Consider the following 19,975-nt stretch of genomic DNA (forward strand, 5'->3'; position numbering starts at 1 on the left):
AATTAGTATAATCTCACACAGCTTCTAAATTGAATCTAAATGAGTGTTGTTGTTAATAGATGCGTGCAGCCATTCATGGTTGTCGGGTTGAGTTGCCACTGGCTGGTTCCTTTTTTTTTTTCTCTGCCGATGGAAATTTGGCGCAAAACTGGCAAGCGTTGGCAAAAGTCCGGGGGAGAAAAGAGAGTCTTCAAGCGGGCCCGAAGCTCTTCTCTCTTTCTTTCTCTTTTGCGGGCGCAACAACAATTTTAATCGCAATCCCAGCTCCAACCCCCACCCCTAATGCGGAGACTGTCTGGTGCCGAATTGCGTGTTTTGGTGCTATAGTCATTCGGCTCGCTTCTTTTCGCTTATCTGGCCCAGTGCATGGTAAGTTAACGAGAGCTTCTTTCCCATTTGCCTGCCCCGATCTGCCTGCCTCCCGAAACGCGCCCGCCCAACTCCGCTGCCTTCCCTTCTCCAGTCGGGGATTTGGCCGCTCGCACAAGAGTCGACGCTCGCAGAAAAGAAAAGAAGGTCCGGGATGGCCGTTGGATGTTACGAGATGGCAAATGTCTGTGGTGGTTGCGCCGTTGAAGTGCCACGTTTGGGCGACATGGAGGGAATTCCCTGACGGTCGCATTCAACGTCACCTGGGTTCCGATACCAGCACTGCCATCGGATCTGCAAATTTCGAGAAAGACCATCCTGCAGACTGCTCCGTTGAGTTTCTGGCCATCGACTCGAGAGTCGTGGCCTATGAAAGTCCTCCGATGCGCGGTCAAGCCGTGGAGCATCAACAGCAGCTCACTCCGTCGCGACCATGCGCAAACCCAGACGCCGGAACCCGTTGACTGTCCCTTACATTCACAGCCAGATACCACTTCGGGCGGCAGTTGCGGTGCTTTTGAGGGTGCATGGAATTTCTGGGCCGAGGTCTGGTCACTAACACGCCTGTCTTCCAGACTAGAGAAAATAGCACCTCGCGATCGTTGCACCCCTGCAAGTTCTTTCAGCCGCAGAGTTCTACGTGTCCTCGACAAGTCCTCATCTCACTGTTGTTTGATCCTATTCAACATTCATTTATCCAGTGTTCTCGAGCTCCCAAGTGAATCTACTTCACCAGTGAGATGGCCGACACTACAGAGCCGACGAACACGTCGGGCGAGCCGCCTAACCCGGCTCCTGAATCGACCGAATCACCACCTGTTGAGACCACGCAGTCGACAACGACAGACCATTCCCTTCCACCGATAGACACATCTCTGCCTCCGATCGATTCTACTATGCCGGCAATGGACGATCACCTACCAAACCTTGATCATTCGCTGCCCCCGATCGATGCGACAATACCCTCCTTGCCGCCCATTGACACCTCGCTGCCACCACTGGACACTACACTGCCGGCTGCAGATGGGCATTTGCCGGGCGGAGAGCCTGACTTTTCCTTTCCTGACACCAAGTCGTTGATCAACGAAGGTCATGTGTCGGAGCCTACGCATTCAGGGCCAGGAACATCCAGCTTTGATTTTACCGAGCAATCCGGACAGTCATCTACGCCTGCTCCTACGTATCAGTCTCCTGTGAATGGCACCCCGCTGCAACAGCCAGCCCAGCAACAGTCGCAACAACTGCAGCAACAACATCAGCAGCAGCCAGGGCAGCAGCAGCAGACGACGCCGGGTCACACCCCCCAACCGCAGCAGCCATATCATCAGCAATATGCGCAGCCACCGCAGCATTCACATTCACCCTCCCATCAGTCTACGCCTGCGCCACAACATACACCGTCGCAGCAGCCGCAGCAATATACGCCGGGGCAGCCACAGCCGCATCAGTATCAGCAGCAGCAACAACAGCCGCAACAAGGATCGGACATGTACCACAACCATCAGAGCCATTCCCCCTCAATGAATGCGCCTTCGATGCAGCCCATGGATCATCATGCCATTTCGGGACAATCGTCGCAGATCCCCCAGGCACCTATTGGCTCACCGATGCCATCCAATATGCCTCCGATGCCGTCAGTGGGCCAGTACATGACCGGATACCCTACCAATGTCGGGCAGATGGGCATGAATGCAAACGCGCAGATGCGCTATCAGCTACCGGGAGATCCCAACAAGCTGTTGTCGGGCGGACGGCATAAGAAGGAGGTGAAACGTCGGACGAAGACGGGGTGTCTCACCTGTCGTAAGCGAAGAATCAAGGTACGTACCAGCAAAATATGACAGAAGAAAATTCGACCCCTCAGCATTAATTGCGACGGGATTGGAGGGAGAGAAAAGGGCGATGCAGTTGAGTTTAGAAAGGCACAGAGAGGCGGGGAGAGGAAGGAATGGCGGAGGGGGCGGGCCTTTCGCTTGTGCAGCAGCAACCCCGCCGGTCGCTTGTTGTTGTTTGCGCCCACTCGCCTATCGCTGTGCTCCCCGCCTGCCTGCGCTGCCTTTTTTCGCTGCCATCCCTCAACCTCCTTCCTCGTGCTTATTCTTTTGTTTTATTACTTCCCAAGCTCTAGCAGACCACTCTCTGTCGGCTGAGTTTTGCCACTGACCGTTATTTTTAGTGTGACGAAGGGCATCCTGTCTGCCGCAACTGTGTCAAGAGCAAGCGTGAATGCTTAGGTTACGACCCCGTGTTTAAGCAGCAACCCACGCCTTCCGCCATTCAGCCTGCTCCCAATCCTCATCCTTCCTTGGTGGTCAATCCTCAGGATCCCTCCACTTCATATCCCGCTGCGCCTCCGGGTTACATGCCAGCTGCCTCCCAACCGTTTGCCCCGTCTGAGTCGCCTGCCCGGCCGAGTGAACGCTACGATTACGGCACTGCAATTGACCCATCGCTGGACGTGAACAACAATAACAACATGGCCAGCATTCAGCATGCCGTGGAAGGAGGTCTGCAGCCGACGGTCAATCCCGCCATGACAAGCACCAGCGCTACCCCGTCAGAGCCGACCAACGTCAGATGTAAGCTTCATCCAAGAGTGTTTTGCGGTACGTCTGTTAACTGTGAGCAGTAAAACAAGTTCAGATCAGCGACCTTCTCGCACTACGCGGCATTCCACCCCCTCCCCCTCACCCGATTACGTCCCTCCCGCCAAACCGTCTGGAAGAAATTCAGGCGGTCTTCCTGGCGACATACGCCCCCGCCATTGACAAGTTCTTCGAGACTCGGTGGTTCCAGGAGAAGGCATTGACACATCTTTTGGCCAACGCGCAGCTCATGGCTGAGTATTCTGCGTTGATCGATGCGTTCAATGATCCCAACCTGGGCGATCCCAATGTGCTGGCGCGGTTGGAGAGCTTCGAAGCGTCGGTCGTCTGGAGCTCCATGACTTTGTGTCGCCATGTGATGAATGTCTCTACGGGAACTCAACCAGAATTCGATCTTTTGGCCGCTGCCAAGCGGTTGGATGTCATTGAGTCGATGATCACGGGAGAACACCTGGACTCGAACCCGCTGGCGCAGTTTCCAACCCGGGAGCCAGCAGCCAACCCTCCTTTGTTGCCCGATCAGCTGACGCAGCGGTCGTTGGATTTCTGGAGCTCGATCGGACACTTCTTGACGCTGCACGATAACGAAGCGAGCTCGGCCAAGGAGATCGATGACACGCTCGCACGGTGCCGTACCTTGCTGGATACCTTCGAGAACCGTGACGTGATCTACTCGATTGCCATTGCCCGGCATCTGGGCCAGCGGTGGGCAGACTTCCCGCGCAGCTTCCCGCAACCAATTACGACGAACGAGAAGGACGCGGGGGCGAAGCTGTACGTGGCGCAGAAGTTCCTGGAGCAGGAAGCGGGCGGCAAAGGCACCACCCAGGTGATCAAGCGCATATGCGGCATGGTGGTTCGGTCCTGGATTGTCTCGCGGGAGTAGATCCGAGCCGGCTGGCATGCACTGACGATATCTATTTGCGACCTGTAATATGAAAAAGCGATTGGCGACTACCTTTGATGATGTTTAACTAGATTTTCCTTTCTCTTTACTTTGCTTTGCTCATTCATTGTTGCCAGCTTATTGTTCACATTTCCCCCAACTCTGGCCCAGATTGGATGGAACCGGTTGGTGGGCCATGCTTCTCTCTCCCGGACTGCGGACATACGGGGAAGCCGTCGCATCACGACTCCGGAGTTGATTCGCTTCAGTTTCGCTGCAGCTGGATGGCAGTTATCATGGCGTTATTACGGCTGCATTGCTGATAAGGTGGTGGTTTACATTCTTGTCGATTATCTATCTATATCATGGCTCAATTCGCTTGCTTGAATGGGGATGCCCGGACAAGCCGCGAGACTTTTTTGCAGAAGAATGAATAATGAACATCTTGTATATATGTACCTGCGACTGGCACCCTCTATCGTAGTCTAGTGTATGTACTGTGTACAATATGGTATTCATAGATCCGCCTGCTCTGGAATGGGACTCTTCAACTTGCCCGTCTCCAGCGCCATGCGGACATTCTCAATCGCCCACTCCTCCATGCCAGTTTGCGTCTGTAGCCATAGCATTAGTACTCAGATAAATCACCATCATTACAATAGATAGTAAGGGAACACCCACCTCAACAGTCCAAGTACCCATATGCGGCACCAACAAGACATTCGGATTGCGGACCAAACCCGGATGCACCGTCGGCTCCTCCTCAAAGACATCCAGTCCAGCCGAATACACCTTCCCACTATCAAGCGCCTGCACGAGCGCCTCCTCATCCATAACAGCACCGCGCGCAGTATTTACAACCACGACACCATCCTTCATCTTGGCGAACTCAGCCGTGCTGATAATATGGCGAGTATGTTTCTATCCATCGTCAGCACATACCCCCCAACCCAAACCACCCAAAAGGCCACAAAAAAGTGTGTATGAAGGATACTCACATTCAACGGCAAATTCAAACTAACCACATCACTCTCCGCCAACAACTCATCAAAACTCACATACCTCGCCCCATCCGCCAACTCCTCACTCAGCTTCCTCCGATTATGATAAATCACCTGCATCCCAAACGCCTCCGCCTTCTTCTTCAAATTTCTCCCGATCCCACCCATCCCCAGAATCCCCAGTACTTTACCCTGCGGATCATGTCCCAGTCGCGGCGCAGGCTGGCCCCGCCACTTGCCCTCGCGGAGGGCGTGCATGCCCGCGTTGAAGTTCCGCAGTGCTCCGATGATCAGGAACATGTTTACATCGGCGGTGGCGTCGTCCACGGCTGTGGGGACGTTGGAGATCCGGATGGGGGTTGGGGATCGCGCGCTGCATGCGTGCGGGTCGATTTGGTCGTAGCCGGCTCCTGCATTTAGAATCATTCTTTAGTATATTTGTTCGTTTCGATAGTGGTGTCTGGAGGGTTTATAGTGGATTTCTATGTTAGGGAGAGGTGAGCATACCGCAATGAGCCAGATAAACCAACGACTTAGGCAACGCATTGACGAGTTCCTCGTCAACCAGACCGGTGATTTTCACGCTGTCGAAGGTGCGGTATGCGGCGATGACGCCGTCTAGGGCGCCGGATTGGCATTCTTGGATGAATTCGGTGCGGTTCGTGGCTGTTGGGCGGATTAGGTCGGCGATGTCGGAGAGGGAGGACCAGGTTTTGTGGGCGCTGTTGGAGATTATTCTTGTTAGTATGTGGTGGTGGGTTGGTTGGTTGTTTGGAGGGGTAGTGTTTTGGGTGCGGGGATGATGATGTGATGTGATTGATAGGTAGTGATGGAGGGTGTGTAGACGTACTGGATGATGTCTCCGAGGAGAAGGACTTTGGGTTTGGGGTCGCTGGAGCCCATTGTTTTTTATTTGTGTAACTGATTGATTATGGGTTTTCGTTAGGGAGTAGAGGGGAGGAAGGTAAGTGAGAGAAGTATTGGAGAGAGGTAAATGTCGTGGGGGTTGCCGAAGATAGATCCTCGGGCGGTTATATACCGAGTGGGGGTGGGACTCCACGAGGAGATTACTATTTGGGAAACGGGAATTGGCTTACAGTGTTTGGAGTACTGAGAGAAGAGGACTGCGAGTAAATGCCAGATAGGAAAGAAGGAATTAGAGAAAAATGGAAGGATAACAGTCTATACAGAAGAGAGATAGGGAAATAACCCCCACGGCCCCGCTCCCGTTATCGAGTTGACACTTCGGCTTCATCTCCGGTTGGTGCGATGTAGAGTATATAGAGACATCAATGGCTATAGTTAAGGATGACTGAGTGAGTCATACGAAGCGCTTTCATTATAACTACAGACTAACTAAGTAAACTAACTCCACCAGAGTTTAGGGTGCGCCCTCCACCAACACGCGCGTCCAGTCGAACTTCCTCCATCGTTTCTGAAAGCCAGCCACCCGCCGATCTCCACCGCGATGCCAGCGTCCCTGCCGCTTAATCACATCCGGCGCCAGATCCAGCATTCCTCCGATGACTTCTCGGGCGAAAAGATCCCCCCGAGGCCAGCGGTTCTCATCCTCCACCACATGGCCCAGTCCGCCGTCTAGCTCAAACCATACATGGAAGTAGGGCATTTCCCGCGCAATCGACCGCCGGAATGCACTCCGTCCCATACCTTGCTTGGACTTGGCTAGGGTGTCGATCAGCTTGCGGTGCTGGGACCACTCTGCGTCCGAGGAGAGGATGGCTTCCTTGAAGAAGGCCGGAGATGTCTCTCCGAGACTGTAGGGCAGAGGGACCACTTCCATGGCGGCGTGTCGCATGCGATGCGGCTGAGCTGCGTTCTCGTAGAAGATCACGTCGCGACCCTGGTCATGATACATGCGGGTTAGACTCTTCATGAAGTTTCGGATTTCTTCCCATTCATCGTCATCGCACTCGAGTAGGTTCGTGCGGTGCTGGATGGGAACAATGGTGGCACAGCCCTCGTTGAGCTCGGGCTCCGTGGGAAGAGTGAGGAAGACCCGCGTTGCTAATGCCACTACGGGTGCAACGGGCGGCGTATTCGTGTCCTCGTGGTGGCAGAGAGGACAGTTGTCGAGGATGCGGTTCATCTTTTGCAGCTCGTTGATGGTGATGTTCTTGATGTCGATCTCGGATCGGTGCACACGTTTGGCCAGCTTGGAGGCATTGTCGTCCATGTATTCCAGGTCATTCTGGCTACGTTAGCATTGTATTCGTGAGTATTTTGGTAATGTACTCACCTCAAATTTCGAGTCTTTGGCAATGCGCTCCGCCATCCGTCGACCGTCGCCTCCAAATTGCCCCCGGGTGCGACGCTCTTCCTGAACCATGTCCTCAATTGTCATTTCGTCGTTTTCCTCTACCTTGCCACGTTCACGGCCGCGCCGGTTTTCAACCGCCTTCACTTCGTTCCGAGTGCCAGCCAGCATCCGGTTCTCCATGACGCCCAGAACCACCACATCGGATTCTTTCCGGTTGGACATAGCAGCTGCCGCTGCATTATAGCGCTCCTCGAGCTCTGCTGCATCTGGCGCGCGCTTGAGCTTGGCTTTCATCATTTGAGCCTTCAAACGGTTGAGAGCCGTCAGATCCAGATGTTGTGTTGTGTTTGGCGGTGGCACAGTTTCCATTGTCTTGCCTTGGCCCTGGGCATCAAGTTCCTTGCCTGGGCTGCGGAGATTTTCATGGGGATCGCGGTGGACGTCCTCCTCCAGCTTTCTCTCCTGAAAGAGTTCACCCGTAGGCTTCTCCTTGCCCACGTAACCTTCACCGTACCGTTCGCGGCGGTCCAATTCTGCTTCTTCCTCCCGTGCATCATCAAATGATCGTAGGTCCCCGAACCGGTTCATGGCGACCTCCTCGACCGATTTGCCAGTCTCCTCTGCCTCCCGATAGACGGCCTTGAGCCTAGTCATTCTCCACTGAGCACCCTCATCACCAAACGTATAGTCCACCTCATGCTGCGCTGGTTGTTCTTCAATCTCCTCCAGCACTTTGCCCTCCTTCAAATCGTGTAAATGGGTGTTGAGCTCCTTGCCGTGGATTTTCAGCTCAAAGTCCGCCTGCAGCATCTTCGGCTTTGGTTCCTCTTCCAAACGCGTCGTATTGCGTCTCTGAACGTAGTCGACATCGAGCCCATCCGGCTGCATCCAGGCATCTCTCTTCATGCGCGTAGGCTCTTCCTGTACGACTTCCTCCACCGGGGCAGGCGCGTCCGTCTCATCTCTGCTGTCGCGGTGTCGGCGCTTGTGTGCATGATCACGATCATCTCCATGGTCGGTCGAGTGGCGCGATCGCTTATGACGATGTCCGTCGTCCTCGCTACGCCGCGAATCCCGGCGTCTCTCATGGTCGCGCTCTCTCGATCTGGACGAGCGGTGACGGCGGTGGTGGTGTCTGCGCTCTCGGCTGCGGTCACGGTCACGGTCACGATCACGGTCGCGGTGATGGCGATGCCGACTCCTGTCGCTCTTCTCACGCCTGTGTTCCTGCTCCTCCGCTAGCGATTTTTCGAAATCCTCGAGTGTCATTGTGATGGTTGAGCTGCTGAGGAAAGAGAAATGAGGAAGAAGCGAAGAAAAGGCTGCGGACGGAATGACGTCTGGGCGGTCCAGACTCCACCGGAGCCGATCTCTCCATCCCCGCGACGCAACATTTTCCTTTTTCCTTCGGCTCCCCGCTTCACTTGTTCGCCCTCAACACCATCCTATCCGGACTTGTCTGAAGCTTTTAGCTTGTCGAGCTTCACATAAACCACTGTTGAGCTTGATAGCTTTGCCGTTACAAATCTTTCATCATGGCGCAATCACCGGTGGCCGTCGTCTGCGTCGGCATGGCAGGTATGCCGATACTGCTCTCCCATCTCAATTTCATCTTCTGACGAGCTCTCTTACCTAGGCTCCGGAAAGACGACTTTCATGCAGAGAATCAACTCGCATCTCCACTCGAAGAAGAAGGTTCCCTACGTGCTGAACCTGGACCCCGCCGTCTACTCCGTTCCCTTTGAGAGCAATATTGACATCCGCGACTCCATCAACTACAGAGAAGTTATGAAGCAGTACAACCTCGGCCCCAACGGCGGCATTCTCACCTCCCTCAACTTGTTCGCTACGAAGGTCGACCAGATCATCGCCCTGTTGGAGAAGCGCAGCGCTCCGAACCCGAGCAACCCCTCCGCCAAGCCCATTGAGCACATCCTCGTCGACACTCCGGGACAGATCGAGGTGTTCGTATGGAGCGCATCTGGAAGCATTCTCCTCGAGACCCTGGCATCTTCCTTCCCTACCGTCATCGCCTATGTCATTGATACCCCCCGCACCAGCTCCACCAGCACATTCATGAGCAACATGCTCTACGCCTGCAGTATCTTGTACAAGACCAAGCTGCCGATGATCCTTGTCTTCAACAAGACCGACGTGCAGGATGCCGAGTTTGCCAAGGAATGGATGTCCGACTTCGATGCGTTCCAGCAGGCGCTGCGGGAAGAAGAAGAGTCGGGTGCGTTTGGTGCAGAGGGTGGAGCCGGTGGCTTCGGCGCTGGAAGTGGATACATGGGATCGCTACTGAACAGCATGAGCTTGATGCTGGAGGAGTTTTACCGTCACTTGAACGTCGTTGGTGTGAGTTCCATGACGGGTGATGGTATTGATGAGTTTTTCGCTGCCGTGGAAGAGAAGCGCCAGGAGTTCGAGCGTGACTACAAGCCGGAGCTGGAGCGCAAGAAGAAGGAACGCGAGGAGACCAAGGCTGCTCAACGGGAGTTGGAGCTGGGCAAGCTGATGAAGGATATGAGCGTCTCCAGCTCTAGTCGTCAGCGCAAGGACGAAGCCGAGACCGTCAGTGAAGCGGAAGAAGAGGCAGAAGATGCGGCTGGCCAGGGAGGGTTCGACGACGATGACGATTCCGATGAAGATGGATATGGCGGTGCTCCCCCAGCGGGTAACGATGAGGGACTCTCACAGCGGTACAAGGATGCGCTGGCTGATCAGAGCGCTCCTTCGGATGCGGATCACAGTTTCGCCAGATACCTGCGCAAGAGCAACATTAACTAGGAAGGAAATGATCTCGCGGGACATGCATTTTGACTCTACATATATCGGTGTACGAAGGCGTTGATATTGGCTTATCATCATGAATAAATGATTAGAATTTAATTCAAAAGCATACTCTTCGACTGACCAGTTCTCAGTGGAGTTCGTAGATGGCAAAGTCCATAGATATAGGTGACTAATAATCATTCCAAATCCATCTAGCTAATATGATTCTATTCCAGGCCAATAGGCTCAAAGACAGTCTAATGACGTGGAACTGCATATCATCGCAGATTAAGTAGCCTTAAGATCTTGGCTCTACCGTTGCGGAACGGGACACCAACATTGTTCACGAGACCAGTCAGTCAGAACACCATCACACAGCCAACACTTCCAATCCATTCCACATCGCAATAATCCCTGCATTCAATCAAACCCGGATTGAATAACAAAGCAACGGTGCCTGGATTGCTGCGCTGGATGAGTCAGCCGTAGATCTGCCAACTGGGAATGAATGACATCATGGGCGCTTGAGCTAGCAATGACCTCACGAGCTCTACCTTATAAGACAGGTATCGCTCAGCGGTTCTCAGCTACTTCTTCAATTGTTGGTTCCTTTACTCAATTTCAATTTTAACGTTAATACTACACAATCAGAACCATTTCAGATCTACAACCATGGACGTAAGCTAAACCATCCCCCTACAACCCTCCAACCACTTCACAGGCTAACGCCATGAACAAAAGGTATTCCACGCCTACACTTACTCAACAGCGGGCTGGCTCTCCCTCCAGAGCGTCGCCCTAATCGCCGTGCCCGAAATGATGACCACAATGCTGGAACAAGAAAGCAGACAGCCATCCTGTACCTCCCCTCCCCTTCACCTATCACCACTCCCAGTAACCCAAACTAACATGATTACAGCAATTGAAACCTACCTCTCTCGCTGCCTGGGCATGAGCCTCCTCACAATCGCCATCCTAACCGTCATGCTGACCGGCTCCATCCCCCTCACGGCGTCCATCACCGACCCCGTCACAACTGATGACTCTGATCCCAAGGCGCCCTACGCGGTTCCGACGATGCAAGTGACCACTATCTTCCACTTTATTTCGGCCGGGTATGCGTACGCCTGGTTCGCGGATAAGGGCCAATTGGCGTTTGGGGTCGGGATGGTGGTGTCCGGGGCGCTGGCTTCGTTGGGAATCTGGTGTGCGCTTTTTGCCAGCAGTAATGGGAAGATTAGTCGGAAGACCGGGGCGGATAAGAGAACCACGGGGTTTCCCTTCAAGAATAGGGAGGCGGAGAAGAAGCATGGGAAGGGGTTGTAAGGGCTTTGATGTGGATTTGTTAGTTATGGATGGTGTTATTTAGGTGGTGTTGATGGTGATTTTGATGGTTGAAGACGCAGTTAGAGATGGGGAGATATTACTGTATGCATTAACTGCATAGTGTTAACATTGCACAAAATGAACAAAGATAATTTTGGTATGATTGATTTATCAGCTTTGCAGGTCAAGAGTCTTTTATCAGTAGTCATCTGGTTAGGTAGGTAAGTAGGTAGCCTTGGCTTGACGCTGAGCCAAGCACTTGACACAATAAAAGTAGGGACGCGTACATACCCCGAATCCTCCTCACCAACCAAATCCCGAACATCAGATACGTCTAACAAAGTCCGCATCCTATCAACGGGGCATTCCAGCTCTGATATACCCTTCAGAGTTATAATATGTTCACGCTAAACCCAATCCGCATCAGAATTAGAGGCATATGATTGGCCCACTCGCTAATGACATCATAGGGGCCATACGCTATACCCGTTTGGAGTTGGTGCGATATCTATACCTCAGAATAGATCTTTCGATAGGGCTTGTTTTCACGGTGAGAATTAGAGAAATTGGGCGATGGGAGGGTATAAAGAGGTGAGCAGGAGAGATAGGATGGATGGAGAGAAGCAAAGTTTTGTTTTTCCGTCCTTCAACTATTGTCCTTCTTTCTCTACCTATACATCTGTCTGGATTCAGTGTGCAGTCGCTCGTTACGTTCATACTTTTCTATCTATATCGCTACTACTACTTCTATACCTCTGAGAGGGTTATACTACAACTGAATTACTTTCGTATTTATTAAACTTCGACTATACATACTGCTACAGAACAGTGAGTCTCCCAACCACTCGCCCTAAACACTGGCAACCTCTAACCCTCACCTCTAACAGTCCCCACGACAATCTGCCTCGTGCACCACCACCACCTCTCTCTCTCCCACACAAGAAATCAATCAAAATGGTCTACATCGCCAAAGAAGCCATCATCTTCTTCGTCATCCTCGGATGCGTGGTAGTCTCTGTCTTCGGCTACTCTATCCATTACCTTGCGACTAATGGGTTCTACGGTGAGGAGAGGAATCTCGACTTCCCTCCAGAGCAGAGGATATACATGCGCCAGTTACGACTAAGGGATTTGCATTGGATGGCGAGAGATAATGGGATCAGGATTGCGAGTAATACGTCGCCAGTGTAGGGCTTATGGTCTGGTCTTTCCTTACTCGGGTTATGGTTATGTGTGATGGGACATTGATGGAGTTTTATGGTTGGGGTTAGGGTTATACTTGTTGATTGTTTGGTTAGTATTGGGTTTTGGAATAGAAATGCATGTTTGTTATTAGGTTACAACCGGTATCTTGTTTCTAGCATACTGTTCATGAATGCTTTAAGATTTATCACGTTGATTCTCATCGGTGTTTGTCCATGCGCACATGAGATACTATTAATCATCTCATTTCGACTCCATATACGGCGCTGGTTCTAGGTGATTATTCCGAGTATTCCATCTAATAATTGTGAGGCCATTGACACCACATAAGTAAATACGGTCTGCTCATCTCACTAGAAAGGTCTAGTAGCAGGCTTCGCAACTATAACCACCGGTCCCGCTTGCTAGATAACTCACATACTAACAATAACAACCACTAAGCAACCCATACTAACACGAAGAACATCATGTGATGGACGAGCATATGAAGCTAGCCGGAAATAATGCTCGACCGCCACAGCCCCTCTACATCTGGACCCCCCTCCCTCCTTGTGATAGTAATCATAGTAATCACCATTAGATAGTAAACCAAGCCGCCCTCACACATATTCAACCCCCAATCATTCATAAACCAAATGCCATCCAGCAAGTCTCTCCCTCCCCATCCACTCCCACAAATCACCCATCTAGTAACACCCCCCGAACCCCTACCAATAGTAATATCCGGCCCCACGGGCGTCGGCAAAGGCACACTGACCAAGAGAGTCTTCGACGCACACCCGGACACATTTGCATTCACAGTATCCCACGCGACGGCGAAATCCACGGCAAGAGCTACTCTCTCTTAGACCAGCCGATGTTCGGGGACATCATCTCCTAAGGCGCCTTTGTAGAACATGCGTACCTTCGATGGGAACCAGTATGGCACGAGTAAATGGCAAATACAATCTCAGATCAAATGGAGAAATGCCGGGTGATTGTGCTAGATATCGAGATGAACGGTGTGAAACAGATGAAGGCAAGTTCTAGTATCGATGCTCGGTATCTTTTTATTAAGCCACCGAACTTTGAGGCGCTCGAGGCACGGCTTCGGGGGCGAGTAGGGAGTTGGAAGGGTTTGTGTTGCGGGTAGGTGCGCTTAGTTTGTGTTCTGTTGGTTCGTTAATATGTTGTATGGGATAGAGAGAGGTAGACAGACATGATATACTGCAGTGTGTGGCTAGCCACGCAAGCCTGCCTTCTAAGTCCTTGGCTATTCCTACGAAGTCGAATACAATTAAGAGACCTTGGCCGGATTCCATCATTACTAACCCTCTCAGCACCCATACCCCTTTGTAAGAACCAAAAGAACCAGCAACCAGATGCAATAAACTCATATCTCATGCTCATAACTCATGCATACACCATCACTCCCCAAATCACAAATCACAAGCGTAAAAAAAGAGACAAGAAACCACCAACTCCCCGAACACCACCGCTATACCCACACAATGCAAAGAATCACCCTCAAAACAACTTCTCCTCGACATCCCTCTCATCAAACGGATCTCCGAATTCATCTATACCATCCACTAATTAGCACATCCCAACCCAACCCAGACTAACTCGGCCATGGAAGACCATATATCAACAACATACCCAGATTGAAATCATGATCAACCACGGACTCCATCGCGCGCTGATACTCCTCCTCTGCCCTTTTACTCATCCACGCCGCACCCGGCGCATCCATCTGCTGTGCCTGCTGTTGCTGTTGCTGTACCTGCTGAGTTGTCTGCGTCGCGAGCGGAGAGTCAATTAGGCTCTGGTTGAAGGCCATCTGTCCCTGGGTGTTCAGCGTAGCGGTTTGTGTTTGAGAGCCTGGCGGGGAGAGTTCTGAGCCGCCAAAGGGAGGAGGACGCGGGTTGGTGAGCTTGTTGGTTGGGGTGCGGGTACCCGGGTGAGAGTCTTCGGAGAGGCCATGGGATGATTCCGGGGAGGAAGCCATCTGGGAGTCGCCGTCTGGGTCTGTGATGGTTGGTTATGGTTAATAAGGTGTGTGGGTGGTGGGGAGACAGGTGGAGGTTGGTTGTATGTGATGGCAGCGGGGAACTGTGTGGAGGGGCTGGTATGAGCACAAACCGGTAGCCATGATATATGATTTTATCAAGTAGGTAATGTAAGCCAATCAATCAAGCAATAGCTGCAACAGAAAACAACAAAGCGAGACAATTCGTTGATGTGCAGCTGAGATGGAAATGTAGGATCGGGGATAAGTTGAGGTCGGCGATCTTAACTAAGCACAAGGCGGCAACCGCCATTTTCCTCCGCTTTTCTGAACTCCTCTGCCAACTAGACGATTTTCTTCCCCTCGTCTTACTTACCCCTCGGTCATTCCCTCCTTTAAACTAAGCCACCCGGCTAATACATTGGACTTGTTCTTTTTGGTTTACTTGCTAGACTCCACTAACTTTGGGTCTCGTCGTTCACTCGTTCAGAACCTGTTTTACGCGCTATAGCGATATATCCCTTGGCCATGAGCGCAAAGCCCTCAAGTGGCCCCGACGCCTGGGAGGAGGACTGGGAGAGTCAGGCTGATGTATGTGCACCACTACCTCTGCATGCCGCTGTGCGACTATCTCAATCCCCTGGCTAATCGCTCTCATAGTCGTTCGCTGCAGAATCCGCCCCGCCTCCGCAGGAGAAGAAAGTCTCCTCGAAAGTCACCAAGGCCCAGCGCCGAGCCCAACAGGCCGAATTTAACCGCCAGCTATGGGCCGAGGCGTATGTATACCACATTATGACTATGCGGATGTTGCCTGACCGTTTCCCGCTACAGAGAATCACCTCAGACGTTTCACTATCTAGAGGCGCGGTCGAATGTCCCGCTCAAGCAGGAATTCAAACCCACCGTCACTGTTCTCAGTCGCAACCCACAAATAGCTACGCGTCAATCATCTTCTGTAGACGCTGCCAGTGTTGGTATGAGAAGACTGGGGTTGAACGAGGATGACGACTCTGATGAGGATAGACCGCCTCAGCCCACACCTGAGGAGCGGCAGGCTATTGCGCTGCGCAATCTGGAAGAGAAGCAACGCAAATATGAAGAAGTCCGGGAGAGGCTGTTCGGTAGCCCGTCTGCCCCTACTTCCGGCGCGTCGTCGCCACGCAGTGCTACCCCACCTAAACAACACGAGGGCCGAGGCAAAGGGAGAAGCCGTGGGAATGGGCGAGACAACAACCGTGACAAGCGGGACTCGTCTGCTGCATCCGGAAAGTCTAAGCAGCTCTACGATCCCGGGTCTCCTAAACCGAACTCGAGCTTTGGGCCGCGGAGGGAAAAGCAGGGCAGTGTCCGAAGGGAGGATGATTCGCAATCGCCGAGGCAGCCGATCCGCAGTCCTCGTGGCCCTGATAGCAGCGGAAGGGGCGGGTTTAGAATGGGCCACAGGGGTGCCCGTGGAGGCTAGACTACGAAAACGAAACAGCTATCCCTTCACCAGGATTGGCGCGTTGCGCCTGTCTGTGTTGGTGGGACGCGACTCCAGGCCGCTGCTAAGAATAGTATTAAGATGCTAGATGGTACAGCAGTGACCTGCAACAAGCTAGGGAAGGCCCCTTCCGGAGTTGATCGCATTGGCAACCTGGGACGTGTTTGGACGGTTTTCTAAAGACGTCAGCTTGTGATCGCGTTGTATCAGCAATCCACTTACGAGCGTATCGCTCATAACTATCCAGATAGAGCTCATCGGTGCTCGTGGTTGCCTGGATATGCTCATTGTTCTCAATAGCATCGACCCAGGCTCCCCAGCGACTACCAGGCTCCGGGTCTGGCCACCCACGATAAGGCTTCAAGGCACGGCGCAAGCGGATAACCCAAGGGGCGACCTGGACATCAACGAATGAAATCTGAGCACCCAGAAAGAACGGGCCCTGCGCATCTGCGGCGCCGACTAATGTGTTGAATGCATCTCGGAGCTCCTGTGCATTGGCTATTTGCTTCTGAGTGTCTTGCTCTTGAAGAACACGGTAGAAGTTTGGGACGATGTGGCGGTTGATCTGTGATTGTCAGAAGTGAAAGGGATGATAAGCACGGGTGCATACAAAATCTGTCCATAGTCGGCAATGCGCCCTCAGCTTGGCGTCTCCGGGTGGGAGCAACGGTGTCCCAACACACAGGTCCTCCAACTAAAGCACGTTAGGATTGGATCAAGTTGGTTCAGTGGCAGGGTTAGAGCCATACGTATTCCAGCAAGACGGAGCTCTCGTATGAGCCCCAATCCCCGTGCCGCAAGGCTGGAACAAGTCCCCTGGGGTTCACGTCCAGCAATGACTGGGGCTTCTTATAGGGGTCAACTTCAATATACTGGTAGGGGATTCCCTTGATCTCAAGGGCAACCCATACGCGCTGTACGAAAGGGCTAGCAGTGGTCAGCGCTGGCGATGTATATATGCATATAAACTAGAGTGAACGTACCAAAAGCAACTTCCATACAATTTCAGTTCATTGTCTTGTGAGCGGTGCGCGACTGTCTGGGCAGCCAGGCCGGTAGCTTTGGTATGGTACTGTTTCTGAATTTGATTTTGGGTAGCCATTACTCTAGTCTGTGCGCGGTGGTAATTAGAACGAATATTAATTAATCGAGTCCTGACCGCGGAGGGAGCACGCTTGGACAGATTGCCAAACAGCAATGGTTTCAACACAAGAATGGGACTTCGGAGCATAATGGATGGGAAGAGAAGGTGCAGTTCACGAGCGGGGAAGATAGTCGGCGATAGGCACTTCTCCGCCGAATGACGTAACACGCTTGTGCCAGGATCAATCAAGGAGAATATAGAAACGAACTTACATTTAGTGATCTCTTCTCCTTCTTCACCTCCTGCAATAAGAACCGCTGCACACTATTCTTCTTCACGCGGTCACTATCCTCCAGCGTATGACGATGACCCCCACTCACACCGTCGTTCTTCCCGTTCGCACCATTCCCATTTACTCGCTGGATAGTAAAATACCTCTGGCCGTTGACCCCTGGATGGCCCTCTGGTAGAGGTGGGTTCAGGCTCGGCGTTAACAACCCAAACTGCTGGCCTTGAGCCTGTTGTTCCTCTCTGACAGCAGACTCCTGGAGTACTGGGCCGGGGACCCCAAGTCCATCAAGGACACCTAGATCTGACCCCATAACATCGTGGCCCGGGAAGTACTCTGTGATCTTGATTTTTACATCACAGAGATCCCGCTGGCGGGCAGTACGCTTACGCTTCTTCTTGTTGGGATCATTGGATTTCGGTGTCCCTGGAGGTCGACCTTTCAGGCGACAATCCCAGTAGTGGGAAATCAGCGGTTTGCGTTTGTAGTGTTGAGTTGACCGGTGGGAGTAGACGTTGTCGATGTGTGGGAAGTATGTAAGGAATCTGGGACAGTCAACAAGGGCATTGTATCTGCAAGAAAGGGGAAAATACGCACTGCTCCTCACTTAGAGTTATCATCTCATCGACATTAAAAAGCCGTTCTCGCCATGCATCAAGGTTCGGAGGATCAAGGATGGTGCGGATGTCGACATGTTGGTCGGGTCTTTTTACGAGAGATTGAAGATGGGGTTGTTGATGATGGTACTGATGATGAGACTGATGAGCTTGTCGAGTGCAGTCGAGCTCTTCAACGGCACATTGTAGACCGTGGAGCGAGTCATCGTCAATGCTAACTTGGCCTTGTCGATGGGTTGGAACTAGGTGCGGGTCCTGGTGGGCAGCTAGGGTCGACGCGTCTTCGGCAACTGATGTCAGAGAAGGATGGAGGAGAGTTGAGACGGAAGGGTTGAGTGATGTATCAGCCTCGGAAGGGATCGAAACATGGTTCATAGTGGTGGAGAAGCTGCTCCGATATTGTATGCTGATGATAGTGACGCTGCTTTTAATGTGCGGATGGACGAAAAGGCGGGGGTTGAGGCGGCGATTTGTTGACGGATGGTTGCCGGATCTGGCATAGCGGGTCACGATCGTCGATTGTTTTGGTCTGGACCTTCTTTGGAGTCTCCCCAAAGCATTTGCGTACTTCAAATCTAACGAAATTCCCGAATGATGCGCAGCTCTTTAGAGGCAAGTGGTATATTTAGGTCCTGAATATTGGTCGCTTGTGCTCGCTTGAGAAAGGTGAAGATCCGTAATTATTGTCGAGTGAGTCCTCAAACTTGCTTTGCCCTGACAGTCTAGTGTGAAGCTTAGCTGATCATCTGGTCATGCTATTGTGTCACTTTCAAACTTGCAGGATAATTGAAATACAAAGTAACTCGTTGCAGAGTGCCCCATAACTATGGTATATATCTAGTTAGTTGCTTTCAAAGGCATTGAGTCACTTGGGTATGTCTTGGCTGACACTCGATCACTATATATTTTCATGGGTTGTGAAATCACAGCCTCTCAAAACTAGCCGGTTTATCACTATTAGGACTGTTGCAGAGCCGTTATCATGCCAGTTCTACCATGAATCATCATCAGTTCAAGTCTACGAAATTAGCTACTATCACAGTCGCATAACCTCCTGACCGACCCTGGCTTACTCAAACCTGCTGGGACAATCTTGTATCCCTTCTGGCTCATCAAGGAATCGGCGAGGGGGCGCATTGAGTGTTTTCATCCTACAACTCTCAGTGGACCCCAGAAAGATCCACTTGACACCATTGAGGTCCTCTGAAGGCACCTTTCACCAATTCATGCCTGTGGGTCCCTATTACAATTCTGCACACTCAATTACTAGCGTCGTGACCGTCCCACTCCCTGCCGCTGGCCCAAGACTTGGCTGTACTCCGTAGAGTCTGCAGAAACACCCGCGGCCAATAATATCGGGTGATGATGAGAGGCTTTTCATCTGAGTTTGTGGAAGGGGTCCCTACAAAGTACAAACCGATCGCTTCCGCTAAGTTTTCGATATAGTCCTTTATACATTGGACTTCCTATGTACTCCAGGAAGGATCTGACTGTGTCACCGAAATTTACATTGCCATGTTTCCAGTTGCAACCTGTCTAGCTATTCCCACAAACGTCGAGTCGCAGTCTCGGCAGAATGTATGTCATCCAATCCAGGTGCCTATCACAGGACTGGCATATCCCGACTTCTGATGGGCCAAGATCATCGATTGGTGCCCTTAATGTTGTCCAAAATGAACTACAGAGTATTACCAAACTCCGCCAATTGAAATTTTCAGTACCTGTCGCGCCGATCCATCAGAGCGGATGTGCTGAGGAACAAATGGTCTTTGATTTGGAATTCCCGTTGTCAGACATGTTGGTCACCTTCACTGTCCAGTATAACAAGGAGCGTGTTGTTCCGCTTTTGACGATCGAGACAACGGGCAGCTGCGATACCGGTGATTATTCGTTCTCGGCGATACACCCCAGCCATTACTTTGGCCCCGCCATTATAATCAACCCGCAGATCAAAGATGCCTGATTTAGGCATAAGGCCCGTACGGAGATGTGTGCCAAAATTGTGTTAGTCTCGTTAAGTGCACCTTTCTGACACTCCCGCTTCTTGTTGATCCATTTCGTTTGACTC

At 52.0% G+C, this 19,975-nt stretch overlaps 10 protein-coding genes across 10 annotated transcripts; 6 read left to right on the plus strand and 4 right to left on the minus strand.

Annotated features, from left to right (window-relative positions):
* Positions 1-971: 971 nt before the first annotated feature.
* Positions 972-4,107, plus strand: BO85DRAFT_127982 (putative C6 finger domain protein). The gene is made up of 3 exons (XM_025653965.1): positions 972-2,189; positions 2,546-2,948; positions 2,999-4,107. Exons 1-3 carry the CDS (start codon positions 1,110-1,112, stop codon positions 3,859-3,861), a joined length of 2,346 nt encoding a protein of 781 aa, XP_025520094.1. The 5' UTR covers positions 972-1,109; the 3' UTR covers positions 3,862-4,107.
* Positions 4,108-4,277: 170 nt separating this feature from the next.
* BO85DRAFT_445594 (D-mandelate dehydrogenase-like dehydrogenase) lies at positions 4,278-5,836 on the minus strand. The gene is made up of 5 exons (XM_025659299.1): positions 5,713-5,836; positions 5,370-5,584; positions 4,860-5,272; positions 4,543-4,782; positions 4,278-4,475 (listed from the first exon to the last, which is right to left on the minus strand). Exons 1-5 carry the CDS (start codon positions 5,763-5,765, stop codon positions 4,377-4,379), a joined length of 1,020 nt encoding a protein of 339 aa, XP_025520095.1. The 5' UTR covers positions 5,766-5,836; the 3' UTR covers positions 4,278-4,376.
* Positions 5,837-6,158: 322 nt separating this feature from the next.
* On the minus strand, positions 6,159-8,426 carry BO85DRAFT_445595 (putative cell cycle control protein (Cwf19)). The gene is made up of 2 exons (XM_025659300.1): positions 7,120-8,426; positions 6,159-7,071 (listed from the first exon to the last, which is right to left on the minus strand). Exons 1-2 carry the CDS (start codon positions 8,407-8,409, stop codon positions 6,244-6,246), a joined length of 2,118 nt encoding a protein of 705 aa, XP_025520096.1. The 5' UTR covers positions 8,410-8,426; the 3' UTR covers positions 6,159-6,243.
* Positions 8,427-8,527: 101 nt separating this feature from the next.
* Positions 8,528-10,055, plus strand: BO85DRAFT_474695 (putative ATP binding protein). The gene is made up of 2 exons (XM_025662673.1): positions 8,528-8,718; positions 8,777-10,055. The coding sequence occupies exons 1-2, from the start codon at positions 8,676-8,678 to the stop codon at positions 9,928-9,930; spliced, it is 1,197 nt and encodes a 398-aa protein (XP_025520097.1). The 5' UTR covers positions 8,528-8,675; the 3' UTR covers positions 9,931-10,055.
* A 206-nt stretch (positions 10,056-10,261) lies between these two features.
* Positions 10,262-11,389, plus strand: BO85DRAFT_445597 (uncharacterized protein). Its single transcript, XM_025659301.1, has 3 exons — positions 10,262-10,593; positions 10,657-10,774; positions 10,835-11,389. The coding sequence occupies exons 1-3, from the start codon at positions 10,588-10,590 to the stop codon at positions 11,239-11,241; spliced, it is 531 nt and encodes a 176-aa protein (XP_025520098.1). The 5' UTR covers positions 10,262-10,587; the 3' UTR covers positions 11,242-11,389.
* A 1,801-nt stretch (positions 11,390-13,190) lies between these two features.
* BO85DRAFT_445599 (uncharacterized protein) lies at positions 13,191-13,647 on the plus strand. Its single transcript, XM_025659302.1, has one exon. The coding sequence runs from the start codon at positions 13,379-13,381 to the stop codon at positions 13,574-13,576; it is 198 nt and encodes a 65-aa protein (XP_025520099.1). The 5' UTR covers positions 13,191-13,378; the 3' UTR covers positions 13,577-13,647.
* A 144-nt stretch (positions 13,648-13,791) lies between these two features.
* On the minus strand, positions 13,792-14,700 carry BO85DRAFT_445601 (uncharacterized protein). The gene is made up of 3 exons (XM_025659303.1): positions 14,566-14,700; positions 14,083-14,451; positions 13,792-14,003 (listed from the first exon to the last, which is right to left on the minus strand). Exons 1-3 carry the CDS (start codon positions 14,573-14,575, stop codon positions 13,951-13,953), a joined length of 432 nt encoding a protein of 143 aa, XP_025520100.1. The 5' UTR covers positions 14,576-14,700; the 3' UTR covers positions 13,792-13,950.
* Positions 14,701-14,959: 259 nt separating this feature from the next.
* BO85DRAFT_484193 (uncharacterized protein) lies at positions 14,960-15,893 on the plus strand (the record flags this gene model as incomplete). Its single annotated transcript, XM_025663218.1, has 3 exons — positions 14,960-15,022; positions 15,092-15,207; positions 15,263-15,893. The coding sequence occupies 3 exons, from the start codon at positions 14,960-14,962 to the stop codon at positions 15,891-15,893; spliced, it is 810 nt and encodes a 269-aa protein (XP_025520101.1).
* A 135-nt stretch (positions 15,894-16,028) lies between these two features.
* On the minus strand, positions 16,029-18,282 carry BO85DRAFT_363659 (glutathione S-transferase family protein; the record flags this gene model as incomplete). The annotated part of the gene is made up of 7 exons (XM_025655666.1): positions 16,029-16,090; positions 16,137-16,482; positions 16,528-16,611; positions 16,667-16,844; positions 16,901-17,205; positions 17,274-17,835; positions 17,888-18,282. The coding sequence occupies 7 exons, from the start codon at positions 18,280-18,282 to the stop codon at positions 16,029-16,031; spliced, it is 1,932 nt and encodes a 643-aa protein (XP_025520102.1).
* Positions 18,283-19,483: 1,201 nt separating this feature from the next.
* On the plus strand, positions 19,484-19,870 carry BO85DRAFT_484195 (uncharacterized protein; the record flags this gene model as incomplete). The annotated part of the gene is made up of 1 exon (XM_025663219.1): positions 19,484-19,870. One exon carries the CDS (start codon positions 19,484-19,486, stop codon positions 19,868-19,870), a length of 387 nt encoding a protein of 128 aa, XP_025520103.1.
* Positions 19,871-19,975: the final 105 nt, after the last annotated feature.

The sequence above is a fragment of the Aspergillus piperis genome, assembly GCF_003184755.1.
Source record: "Aspergillus piperis CBS 112811 unplaced genomic scaffold BO85scaffold_2, whole genome shotgun sequence".
NCBI classification, from domain to species: Eukaryota; Fungi; Ascomycota; class Eurotiomycetes; order Eurotiales; family Aspergillaceae; genus Aspergillus; species Aspergillus piperis.